Consider the following 12500-nt stretch of genomic DNA (forward strand, 5'->3'; position numbering starts at 1 on the left):
GCATACAATCACAAAGGCAGACACCGATTAACCTATAATAATATACACACACACAACGCAGACAACAGCTAATGACATCTAGACATACACATTACACCCAAACACTCACACATACACACGCGCGCGCGCGCACACACACACACAGACAAACAATACTAACAGTTCAATGAGTTCACACAAGTAGTCGTAAACTTGCATGGCCTCTTCTTCATCTTCCCAGATAGGCAACCAGGACAACCAGAGTGATAGTACCTCATTCATGTTACTAATCTGACTACTGTTGTATCTATTCGATATGAAAAATTTTACCAGTGAATGAGTGAATGAATGAATGAATAAACGAAAAAATAAAAATTCTTTAATGAAAGTTAGGTGGCTGGCTCAATTTATAACAGAAAAAATGATAAAAAAATGTCATGATGTTACAACATTACGAGAAGAAGAAGCATAGCAAATAATAACAGAAAAAGTAGAAATAATAAATATACAAATTTTCCCTTTACACACACATACACACACCACAGGACACACACACCACAGGACACACACCGACAGGCACCTGCAAATTTTAGCGACGGCAGATATGGCGTTTTCAGTGGCACAGACGTTCTCTGGCGATCGGGAGGTGGCTTCTTGGATCACTCTCGTCAGCAAAGGGAGTACCTCTGAATAATAATCATCATCATTACCATCAAGAATGAGTGAGCGAATGATTAATTAAATAAATGACTGATGAGATCAGGTAATAACGTATCCAGAATTCAACACATAACCTTTTAACTAAATCAATCAAAAAAGTCATCCTCATCACCACAATGAATGAATAAAAGAACGAATGAATACAAGAATGAACGAATAGAAGAACGAATGAATACAAGAATGAACGAATAGAAGAATGAATGAAGGAATGAATAAAACCAGTAACCAACCGGAGCAAGTGCCAGCGAACGCAGGACCGCCAAACTTAGCCATGACTCCAACACCGTAAGCCGCTGCCTGTCTGACCTCAGGCCTCTGATCCGTTATGCTCTTCACCATGCTCTCCAAGAAGTACTGGATGAACATCTGTGATGACTGGAAATGATGGTGGTGATTGAGATGGTGAAGAAGATGATGATGATGATGAAGATGGTGATGGTGAAGAAGATGATGATGAAAAAGATGGTGATGGTGAAGATGAAGAAGATGGTGGTGGTGATGGAGATGGTGAAGTGATGGTGATTGAGATGATGATGAAGAAGATAATGGTGATGGAGATGGTGAAGATAATGAAGAAGATGTTGATTAACTAAACAATAACAAAAAATGTACAAGGTGATGGACAATTGAGAGATCATCATCATCCTCATCATCATTATTATAATTATTATTATTTATTATAATTATAATTATTATCGTCATAATTATAGGTACATACCGGCCCAGCAAATTCAAGGAGGTCATCAAAAATACACAATCCCCACTGTCTGTCTGACCATGGTCTATCAGGGGACTGTCATGATGACGGTGATGAAAATGATGATGATGATGTGATGATGATGAAGATGATGATGTGATGAGGAAGATGATGATGATGAGGAGGAGAAGGATGATGACGATGAAGATGATGGTAGTGAAAAAGATGATGATGATGAGGAAGATGTGATGGAATGATAATGATTGACGCATTTACTTAACTCATTAACCAAACAAGCAAGCATCCAACCAACCAACCAATCAACCAGCCAACCATTCGACCAACTAACCAACCAACCAACCAGCCAACCATTCAACCAGCCAACCAATCAATCGATCAACCAGTCAACTAACCAACGAACCAACTAATCAAAACTTACAATTAGTCTCACGAACTGGGGAAGAAGTTGCTGAAAGTTAGGCAAGTACAACTCTTTGTAGGTGCCAAAAAGTGAATGTATGATGTCGGACACTTTACTAAGTACCAGATTGTAATCATTCTCCTGTAGTAAATCAAATAAATAAAGACAATCACTCACTCATTCACTCACTCACTCATTCATTCACTTATTCACTCACTCATTCATTCACTTATTCCACTCACAAAGACATGCACTCAGACATACACAGACAGACACACACTACACATACACGGGCCTACATACACATACATACGCAAATTTGGTGAATGATGATAACGATGATAAGAAATTGATTGATACTGATGATGATGATGACACAGATAACAATAGTAATAAAAGATGATGATGATAATGATGGGTTAAAAAATGAATAAAAACCTCCTCTGATTCATTTTCTTCGTCATAGTCTTCATCTGTCTGTTTTTCTGACAAAGAAAATCATTAGATCAATCAATCAATCAATCAATCAATCAATCAATCAATCAATCAATCAATCAATCAACCAATCAACCAACCAACCAATCAACCAACTAATCAACAAATATAAGCTAACGAACTAAACAATAAACCGAATGAAACCAGATAAGCAGAAGTTGCAATGACAGCATATAGAAAAACCAGGAAAAACAAATATAATAATAACAACAATAATAACAAATAATAATAATAACAGATAATAAAAATAATAATGAAAAAGAACCTTTAAGTTTTTCTTCGTGTCTTTTGAAATGTGTCTCAAGTATGTCGTTCAGTATGACAGACAGTTTCTGCATCAGCTCATCAGTTAGACAATTCACACCCATCAATTCTATACACTGTGTGTGTGTTCGTGTGTGTGTACGTATGTGTATGCGTGAGTGTGCGTATGTGTATGTGTGTGTGTGCGAGCTTGTATGGGTGCATGCTGGTAAATACAAGACTGTATACGTACAAACATATACAAACAAACATATGTGTGCATGTATTTACGTATGTGTATGTGACAATAATAAAAATAATAATAAATGAATAATAATAGCAATAACAATAATGAGAACATTCTTTTATTTTCGTTTTAAAACATATATTGTAATTATTAAGTTAAAGTAATAAAACCTATAATGTAAATCATATAGATATTCTACAATGCTTGCCATACATTTTAAATTGGCACGGAGAGAAATAGAATCAGCATTAAATTATGATAATAAATAAATAAATAATTATAATAATAATAATAAATATATAATGATAACAATATTCAAACCTGAGAAAGCGAGCTCATGTGTTCGGCCTTGACGCTGAGTTCCGGGTCAGACTCGATGGCCTTCAGAAGTTCAGGGCAGATGTACTGCCAGATGTTTCTAAGGTACTCCGGGCCCTTAATCTGGGCGCACTCCAGTAGGGGGGGTAGGCATTCGGCCGCCGCTACCCTCACTCCTGATTGGTCGGTGATGGTGCGTGATGGAGTGAGGGGCATGCAGGTGAAAGAAGAAGATAGTCGCGCGATGAACGATCAGCAGAATAACTAATTGATGAAGAACCGTAATGACTGAACGATGACGTAATAATAATAATGAAATAATAATAATAATAATCATCATCATTCGACCGATTGATGAAGGAAAGATGGAACAGTTGACTGACCTTCGTGGAAGTAGAACTTAAGATGCGAGACCATGATCTTGACGACCTGCTCCGTGTACTCCACAAAACCACCTTCGCAAATGAAGATGAAGGTGACAAAGACGATGGTGAAGATGACGATGGTGAAGATGATGGTGATGACAATAATGACGAAGAAGGTGATAACGACGACGATGACAGTGGTGATAAAAAAAAACTAATTAACATAACTGACCCTTCAATTCTCTGGCATAGCACACGAGCATCTGACAGGCTGTAGCCTTTTCCTCAAGGCCAGCTGTTCGGATCCCAAAACTTTGCTGTGGGTGATAATAACAATAACAATAACAACAACAACAGCAACAAAAACAACAACAAAAAACAACAAAAACAACAACAACGACAAAAACAACAATAATAATATTAATAATAATAATAGTGATTGTAACAATAACAACAAGAATAATAATAACCTGGTCTTCCAATGTAACGAACTGCCATTCATTATCATTCTCCAAGACTTTCATATCATCACCTGGTTTTATATTTTTTGAAATTAAAAAAAATGGTACTAACCCTAACCCAACAACAACAACAACAACAACAACAACAACAACTACTACTACTACTACTACTACTTACAATAAATACTGTCACTATTAATAATAAAAATACGAAAAAAATAAAACTCTCTCATCTTAAAAAAACCCCACTAACTATCCAACAGAGCAACTTCGGGTTTGAACGAGGCGGCCTTGAGTACGGGCTCCATTACGAGGGGTAAATAGGGCTCGAAATCCCTCCCCATTATCTTGCAGATGCGGGCCCAGGCCGATATCAGGTAGGATATCTACGGTGGGAGTTAGGTGATTATGCGATATCATGATTCTTCTTAGGATAAAGAGAAGAGCATGGTGGACTTGATGGTGATATGATTGAAATATAAAACCGATAGGAAACCCAAATTCCACTTTTTATGAAATAATGTATCAACGAAAATATGATAATATGATGATGATGACGACGACGACGATGATTACTTGTGGATCGTCATCAGGGAGGTCTTGCCAGTCAACGTGTGTCTTCAGGAGCAGCTCCATCATCTCACTGCAGTCTTGCATGAACTTTTTTTCAAATCACAAAAAAAATGTTTTTTAATATTTAGTAAAATTTTATCTTATAATTATCCAAATATTTGTTTTAATTAAAAAAAATTGAATAAATAAACAAACAAACTAGTAGATAAAAGTTAACGATTAGTCATAACGTAAAAACCAACCAACCAATCATGAAAAGACAATCATCCAACCGACCAATAAGAACTCACCTTTTCCTTTCCAACAGCCAATCCGATGAGAGATATACATTCAATGGTTTTGCCCCTAAGATTTCTAAGCTCCTGACTGGTTGCATTCTGAAAGATGTACTTCAGGCAGGGCATGAACCTTGATAGGATGAAGTTCTTTTACTTTATAAATTAATCATAACAACGCGACAGTAACACATCTTAAAGATAAAAACCAATGTTGACATCATCGTCTCCATCACATTAATTCATCAACTCTTCCACATCATCATCATTATTACATCACATACTCACCTGTTCTGGAAAATAAACAACTTTTTGATAGCATCACCACACCTTACCACATCGCCACATATTACCAAATAGACACATACCACCACTAGCCACACATCATTACCACACATTACCACATCATCACATAGCCACATACTACCACTAGCCACACATCATTACCACACACTACCACATCATCACATAGCAACACATCTTCACCACAATATAACATCATCACATATTACCACACATCACTACACACATTACCACACATACAACCTACTCACTTTGGGTAGTAGACTTCAAACTTCTCTTGTGCAGTATCGGCCACAGACGCCAGTGTCGTCACTACCTGCTCCAGAACCAGTTTGTTACCCTTTTCAACCAGCTTTAACCAAGTTTAACAATCATGAATAAACATTAATTCAAACATTGACAGACAACGTATAAAAACTCTAAACGAAATTACATCTACATAAATTAACATAAATTAATAAAAATTTCAGACATTTTTATTTCTACAAACAACCCACTTAACGCGCACACACACGCACAGATACAAACACACACACAAACAACCCGCTTAACGCGCACACACACACGCACAGATACAAACACACACACACAAACAAACCTCATTAAACTTAGTAGTGAGGACACATTCCAGTTGGTTCATGATGGGCTCGAGGAAGATGGTGAGTATATGCTTGGGGCAGTCCTCACTGAAGTTAACAAGGGCTGCCCCTGAATGGGCCTGGACCCTGGGAAATAAGAAGTTCTCCTCCATCACTCGCAACAAACCTGGCACTATCTGTGTGTGCGTGTGTATTAGTACGTTTGCATGTGAGTGTGTGTGAGTACGCGTAAAAAAGTACAATTGCATGCTGGCAAACAACTAACCAACCAAACAACCAACCAACTAAACAACCAACCAACTAAACAACCAACTAAACAATCAATCAACCAAACAACCAATCAACCAACCAATCAACCAACCAACCAACCTTGTCAGCAAACTTTTTCTGCAGTGCAGGAGCGAAATCCGTGGACATCTGACCGATTGCATTGCAGGCTGCGTACCTTACTCGTGGATGCTGTGTTGTTTGTATTGCGTAATTTTGTAGTGTATGTCTTGTATTGTTTGTTTGTATTGTACGTATTATACAGGTTGTATTGTATGTATTGTATAGTTAGTTTGTATTGTATTGTTAACTTGTATTGTATGTATTATACAATACAGGTTGTATTTTGTATGTATTCTATTGTTAGCTTGTATTGTATGTATAATACAGATTGTATTGTATGTATTGTATAGTTAGTTTGTATTGTATGTATTACACAGGTTGTGTTTGTTAGTTTATATTGTATTGTGTAGATAGCATTGTATAAGTCTGCTTTGTATTATGTATGTATGTAATCTTGGTTACTGTGTTGTTTGTATAGCATATATTGTATTGTAAGTATTGTATAGTTAGTTTATATTGTATAGTTTGTATATTGTATTATGCAGGCCGTATTGTATTGCATAAGTCTGCATTGCATTATGTATGTATAACAACGTATTGTTTATACACATGTAGGGCATTATGCATATTGTAAAGTTGTTTACCGTAACGTAAACAACCACCACCACCATCGCCACGACCACCACCATCACCACGACCACCACACCACCACAACAACAACGAACCTGATCTTGGAAAAATGGTAAGATGGCTTCGACAATGCTGGGCAGTACTTGGGTCATCTGTGCGTGGCAACCCTCGCCACAGGCTGAAATCGCCATCAGACCCGCATGTCTCTGCTTCCAATCAGCTGTTTGTGGAGGAAATGGGATGACGACGATGACGTCATTCGCCCGTGTCACGTGACGACGTGGTCATGTGATGCGACGGTTTCAAAATGACAATGTGATTAAGGTGATAATCAAAGAAAGCAATCATTTGACCATGTAATCGACCAAGCAATCAACCAACCAATCCCCAGCCAACCAATCCACCAACCAATCAATCAACCAGCCAGCCAACCAACCGTTCTGAAGCATGACAGGTATGATGGAGATGATGTGGGGCAACATTGTCTTGCCTCCAAGACCGCAGCAAAGCCTGTCCAGTGCACTTTCACCAACAACTGGATTGCTATGACGACGACGATGATGATGAAAATAATGATGATGACGATCGTGACGATGATGAAAATGATGATGATCGTGACGATGATGATAATGTGGATGATAATGACAATGAAAATAGTTACGCCAACATTGAATTGTTCATTCTTATTCAGTAATTCACTCAATTAGTTTACCCAATTATTCATTTAATCATTCAAATAATCAATAATTCATTCGTTCATTCAGTCATTAATTCATTCACTCGAACACTCACTCACTGACCTTTCATTATCGCTTTCCTCAATTTCATCAGCTATGGCCCAATCATCGTCATCATCAAGATCAACCATCATCATCAGGACGAGACGAACTACGACGACGACGATGATGATGATGGTAAGATGAAGATGATGATGACGAAGATGGTAGTAATGATAATGATACACCAGTATGATCATGTTGTCAATAATAATGATAGTAGTGTAGAGAATGATGATGGTGGCAAATTAATATTATTATTATTATATATTATTATTATAATCACTATTATTATATTTTTAATTATAATTACTATTATCATTTAAGTCACGTGACACAGGACCGACCTAGTGTGGTGATAATCTCAGAATGTTTCCTCATGATGGCTGAGGCGTTCTCGGCGAAAAGGACGACAGACTCCAGAGCTAGGTGCTTCCAGTTCTCTTCTATCTTGTCATCTGATAAGACCTGGAGTTTGTTGATTGATTGATTCTCTGGTTAGTTAGTTGATTGATTGGTTGGTTGGTTAGTTGATTGGTTAGTTTGACTGGCTGTTTAGTTTAGTTTAGCTAACTGATTAAAAAACAATGATGACAAACTACAAAGACAACAAAAACAACAACAAAAAAATGGAACAAATCAAAATGGCCAACAGAAAACCAGAAAGAACCAACAAATAACAAAGAAAACAAACCACAAAGACAAGCGCAGAACCAAAAGCAAAAACAAAAAAACCTCACCTTTATGATAAGATTGAAGTACATATCGAGCTGGAACTTGAAATACTTTGGTACATACTCCGAGATGTCAATCAGACACTTCAATAGGCTATCATCTTCCAATTTTTCAATTGACTCTGCTATGCACTGGTCAGAGAAAATTAATAATATTAATAATAACAATTCAACAACAACAACACACGTTTAGACGACATTTTCCCCGAGATCGGGGGTTGCCGTTTGGCTACCTATGATGAAACCAGTCACTTCTGTCATCATAAGTAATTTATTTGGCTAATTTTTATGCAGAACGCCCTTCCTTACGCAACCACAGTTATAAGCGGTGGGCCTAGCCTTTGATGATCCAACATCACTCACAAGGCAGTGAGGGTCAGTTTAATGTCATAACCAGGACATAATATTAATAATAACAATAATAATTACAAACACACACACACACACACACACGTGCACACACACACACACACAAACGCTATAATCTACCTGTAGCATGTAGGGCAGGAGCTCTTTGAAATGATTCAACAGATTGTTGTCGGTCTCATTGGCAGTGAGAAATGAGGCTGTGGCCTTTGTGGCCTGGGACCGAATCTAGGTGAGGTCATGAGGTCAAGATCGTAGTAATGATAATAATGATGATGATGATGTTGTAGTGAATGGAGGGATGTTGATCATTCTAATAAATTTCTACTTGATCAACCCACATCCACTCAACCAACCTATCAATCACTCTTTCAACAGCTTATAAAGTTGATCAAAAATTCAATCAACCAATCAATCAACCAATCAATCAATCAACCAATCAATCAACCAATCAATCCACAAATCAATGAATTAACTAATCAATCAATTAATCAATCAGTCAATCGTACATTGAAACTTGATTGGTCAGTTAGAGATTGCAACAACATCCTCTTTATAACATCCAGATATTGGTTCTGATCATTACCAAATATGCCTGGTACTGAACTGTCCATCCATTCATTCATTCATTTATTTATTTATTCATTTATTGGAGAGACCAAGTAAATTATTAAAAATAAATGATTAAATAAATTAATTTGATTAGCTTTCTGTTTAAAACTACTACAAATTAATTAATTAATTAATTAATACAATTAGTTAATGCACAAGTGATTTCAATCGGACATGAAGGATTATTAAATTAGGAAGAGAATGTGCACCTGATGCAAACTCTTAACTATTCAACAATATAGAAAAAGTGCCAATCCTCTTTTGTCTCAAAAACTTTCAATTTTTTTTTAATTTTGACTTTGGGAGGACATACTTTTAACTTTTTAAAAAATGAATATTCTTTAATAAAATATAATGGCTTTGTTATTTTTTAATAATCCAAACATCATCAGAGATCTCCTAAGAACATACTTATAAAAGAGAAAGAAAGAGGAAGAGAAAGAGAGAGATGGAGGAACGAAAGTACCTGAAGATGATAAGAGCACACTCCCTGGCATCAGCATCTGAGCTGTGGGCACATTCAAAGAGGAATTTGATAAACTCTGGCCATTTGTTCACTCCATCGTCTGAAATTTTTAAGAATTTTTAATTTTTAATAATTAAAAATTTTTAATTTTAGAGGTTTAAAAATGTTTTTTATTACTTATAAGATATCATAATCTAGAGATAAATAACATCAGAGGTACTTTGTCACCAAACATTAATATTCTCTAACAATTATAATTTATATATAACCTGAATAACAACAGAAAGCAAGTTTATATAAGATTCTCACAGTATTTTAAATTAAAAAAAATGTAACTTATAAAACTAGTTATATAATATAACTGATAACGTGATGATCTATTTCATTCCTAAAACTGACATACCTAAGAGATTTCTAGCTAGTTCAGCCACCCCCTCACAGACTTTCTTCTTAATTGGACCATTCTTCTCTTGTTGTACACAGTTGATCATCTGCAACTTCAGCTGATTTTGAGATTCCTGAGGTAGCTGGGGCCAGAAGTCATCAAAGTTCGACACGTATAGTCTTCTCAGCAAAACAGTGGCCAGGCCTCTTACCTAACACACAGTTGCAAATTAGGAATAAAATTATAAATTATTAAAAAGTTTTAATTACTAAAAAATCAACTTCACAAAATTATTTACTGGTGATTTTTTGAACTTGTTAAATAAAGTACACAGTTAAAAAATTAAAAAAGCCTTCACCTCCAATGGAACGGATGTTTCAATTATCAACTGAATCAACCCTGGGATCTTCACAACTGCATTCATCGATTCGTACGAATCCTAATTTTAAATTCAATAGTTACAAATTTATAGAAATTTTACCGACCTTTATGATGTATTCTATTTAAGAAAAAAGTGAACAATGTGGAGTGAAGCATGCTTTTAAAATTTAAATGCTTAGAACTGGCTGATCAGACAAAAATTTAACATTAAAATTACATTTTTGAAACGTAAGTGTAGTTATACCTCGGCTGTTGACCGGATCGTATTGTCCGAACTCAACAAACTTTCAATCAGAGAACCAAACTGCGCCATGTCGGTCGCCATTACAAAATATTTTTAGAAAGAAAATAAAAAAAGAAACTAAAAGTGAAGTTACATTGTCTTGTAGGAATGTGCACAGTTGTCAATATTTTTTAAAAAATTAACAATAATTTAGCAAACCTAATTTTAATTAATTTTTTTTAATAATTTATAATTTAATATTATTAAAAATTTTTAATTATATAACAAATAATGATTTTAAAAAAGTTTATTGTTAATCATGCTTTTAACAATTTAAATAGAGTAAAATTTGTGGAAAAACCCAGCCCATAGCTAAGAACAAGGAAGTAACATTTTTGAAAACGGTAGAATTATGTGAAAATTATTTCAAAATTATTAATAACTTTAATGAAATAATTAGTACAAAATTTAATTTCTACAAATAAAGTTGTAATATAATGTTAACTGGCTTGAAAAAGGAACGAAAAAAGGCAAATTACATATACGAATATGGCAATACGAAAACGTTGCAGAAAGAAGATTCTAGTGGTGGGGAAAATTTGACTTCCGTGCTGACTTCGGATCAGGAAAAACTGAAAAAATTCAACGTTAACAGCCTGTGGTACCACGATAATATTAGGTGCAGAAATGCCGCTGAAACGCTGTTAAAATCATATGGTTTGTCTATTGAGTGAAAACTTGATTTCAATTTCAATTTTCAGATTAAATTAATAACTAAAATAATTTTAATTAATTAGTGTTAGTTAATTAGTTTAATTAATTAAAAAATTTAAATGACTGTAGTATGAGTTTTTAGGACAAGAAATGCATTTTGTCTGATATGTGATAAGTAATGAAATTTGAAACTTTCTATATTTTATGACTATAAGTCGTAAGATTAGGCCAGCACAACGAAGATGACATCAAGTTATTTAATTAACGTGTAATAACATTATTACTGTCATGAATTTGTTAACATGTGTCACATTAATACAATTATTACACATTACAACAATCATTATAGCATACATCATAATAACCATTATGCATCACTACGTTAAAAAAAGATTACATACCTGTTAAAATCACTAAATCAGATGTATACACTAACTCTAAATATGTAATAATTCACTAAACAATACATACATTTTCCCATTTTAGGCACTCAAAAGGACGGCCTATTTTTAGTTAGGAGAAGCACGGCCTGTCTGGACGACTTCGTTCTCTCGTACGCACACAGAGGTCGCTTGCTGCACTTTCATATAAAATACTTCCCCCACAATGATTCTTATTCCTTATCGAAGGCAGACGTTTCTGAGTATGAAAATATAAATGGTGGTCATAACTTCATTATTATTATTATTATTATTATTATTATTATTGTTGTTGTTGTTATTGTTGTTGTTGAAACATTTTATAATACTAATTTTGTAATACTAATTTTATAATAATTTTTATTTTTCATTCATTTTTTCTCACTCACTCACTTCAGGCGGCCTAAACACAGTCATTGACTACTATAGAAAGATGGTGATTGGCAGTACGTGTAAATTGACGGAGGCGTGCCCCGGGGGTGAAGTGGCTCCGCCCTTGACCTTTGCATTCGGGGTCACTAATTCTCTTCATACCGCTATCGAAAACAGTTCAGTGATTAGTAGTGAAGATTGTGGTTGTTGTGCGATTTTATGTTTGTTTGTCTGACTGTCCGTCTGTCTAACTGTCTGTCTGACTGTCTGTTTCTCTGACTGTCTGTCTGAATGTCTGTCTGACTGTCTGTCTGACTGTCTGTCTGACTGTCTGTCTGACTGTCTGTTATTTGTTCAGTTGTTTGTTTGACCTTTGTTTTTTATAATGCTATCAAA

The 12500-nt window shown here is 35.3% G+C and overlaps 2 protein-coding genes across 2 annotated transcripts in view; one reads left to right on the plus strand and one right to left on the minus strand.

Annotated features, from left to right (window-relative positions):
• The window catches only part of HELRODRAFT_188208 (hypothetical protein), a gene marked incomplete at its 5' end in the record, with an annotated part of 12000 nt that extends 1311 nt beyond the window's left edge, over positions 1–10689 (minus strand). Inside the window, 28 exons of the mRNA XM_009016991.1 lie at positions 161–286; positions 560–665; positions 930–1074; positions 1418–1492; positions 1836–1958; positions 2256–2302; positions 2578–2692; positions 3124–3296; positions 3504–3575; positions 3718–3802; positions 3956–4017; positions 4200–4332; positions 4523–4606; positions 4810–4927; positions 5349–5449; positions 5696–5872; positions 6066–6155; positions 6752–6876; positions 7093–7199; positions 7457–7544; positions 7780–7900; positions 8173–8298; positions 8656–8760; positions 9093–9138; positions 9611–9710; positions 10014–10206; positions 10354–10434; positions 10621–10689. Coding sequence (XP_009015239.1) covers positions 161–286; positions 560–665; positions 930–1074; positions 1418–1492; positions 1836–1958; positions 2256–2302; positions 2578–2692; positions 3124–3296; positions 3504–3575; positions 3718–3802; positions 3956–4017; positions 4200–4332; positions 4523–4606; positions 4810–4927; positions 5349–5449; positions 5696–5872; positions 6066–6155; positions 6752–6876; positions 7093–7199; positions 7457–7544; positions 7780–7900; positions 8173–8298; positions 8656–8760; positions 9093–9138; positions 9611–9710; positions 10014–10206; positions 10354–10434; positions 10621–10689 — 2993 coding nt within the window. The remainder of the gene's footprint in view (positions 1–160; positions 287–559; positions 666–929; positions 1075–1417; positions 1493–1835; positions 1959–2255; positions 2303–2577; positions 2693–3123; positions 3297–3503; positions 3576–3717; positions 3803–3955; positions 4018–4199; positions 4333–4522; positions 4607–4809; positions 4928–5348; positions 5450–5695; positions 5873–6065; positions 6156–6751; positions 6877–7092; positions 7200–7456; positions 7545–7779; positions 7901–8172; positions 8299–8655; positions 8761–9092; positions 9139–9610; positions 9711–10013; positions 10207–10353; positions 10435–10620) is intronic.
• Positions 10690–11096: 407 nt separating this feature from the next.
• The window catches only part of HELRODRAFT_188209 (hypothetical protein), a gene marked incomplete at both ends in the record, with an annotated part of 9755 nt that continues 8351 nt past the window's right edge, over positions 11097–12500 (plus strand). The window contains 3 exons of the mRNA XM_009016992.1: positions 11097–11316; positions 11800–11973; positions 12131–12280. Of these exons, the coding sequence (XP_009015240.1) occupies positions 11097–11316; positions 11800–11973; positions 12131–12280 (544 nt within the window). The remainder of the gene's footprint in view (positions 11317–11799; positions 11974–12130; positions 12281–12500) is intronic.

The sequence above is a fragment of the Helobdella robusta genome (assembly GCF_000326865.2).
Source record: "Helobdella robusta unplaced genomic scaffold HELROscaffold_2, whole genome shotgun sequence".
Taxonomy (NCBI): domain Eukaryota; kingdom Metazoa; phylum Annelida; class Clitellata; order Rhynchobdellida; family Glossiphoniidae; genus Helobdella; species Helobdella robusta.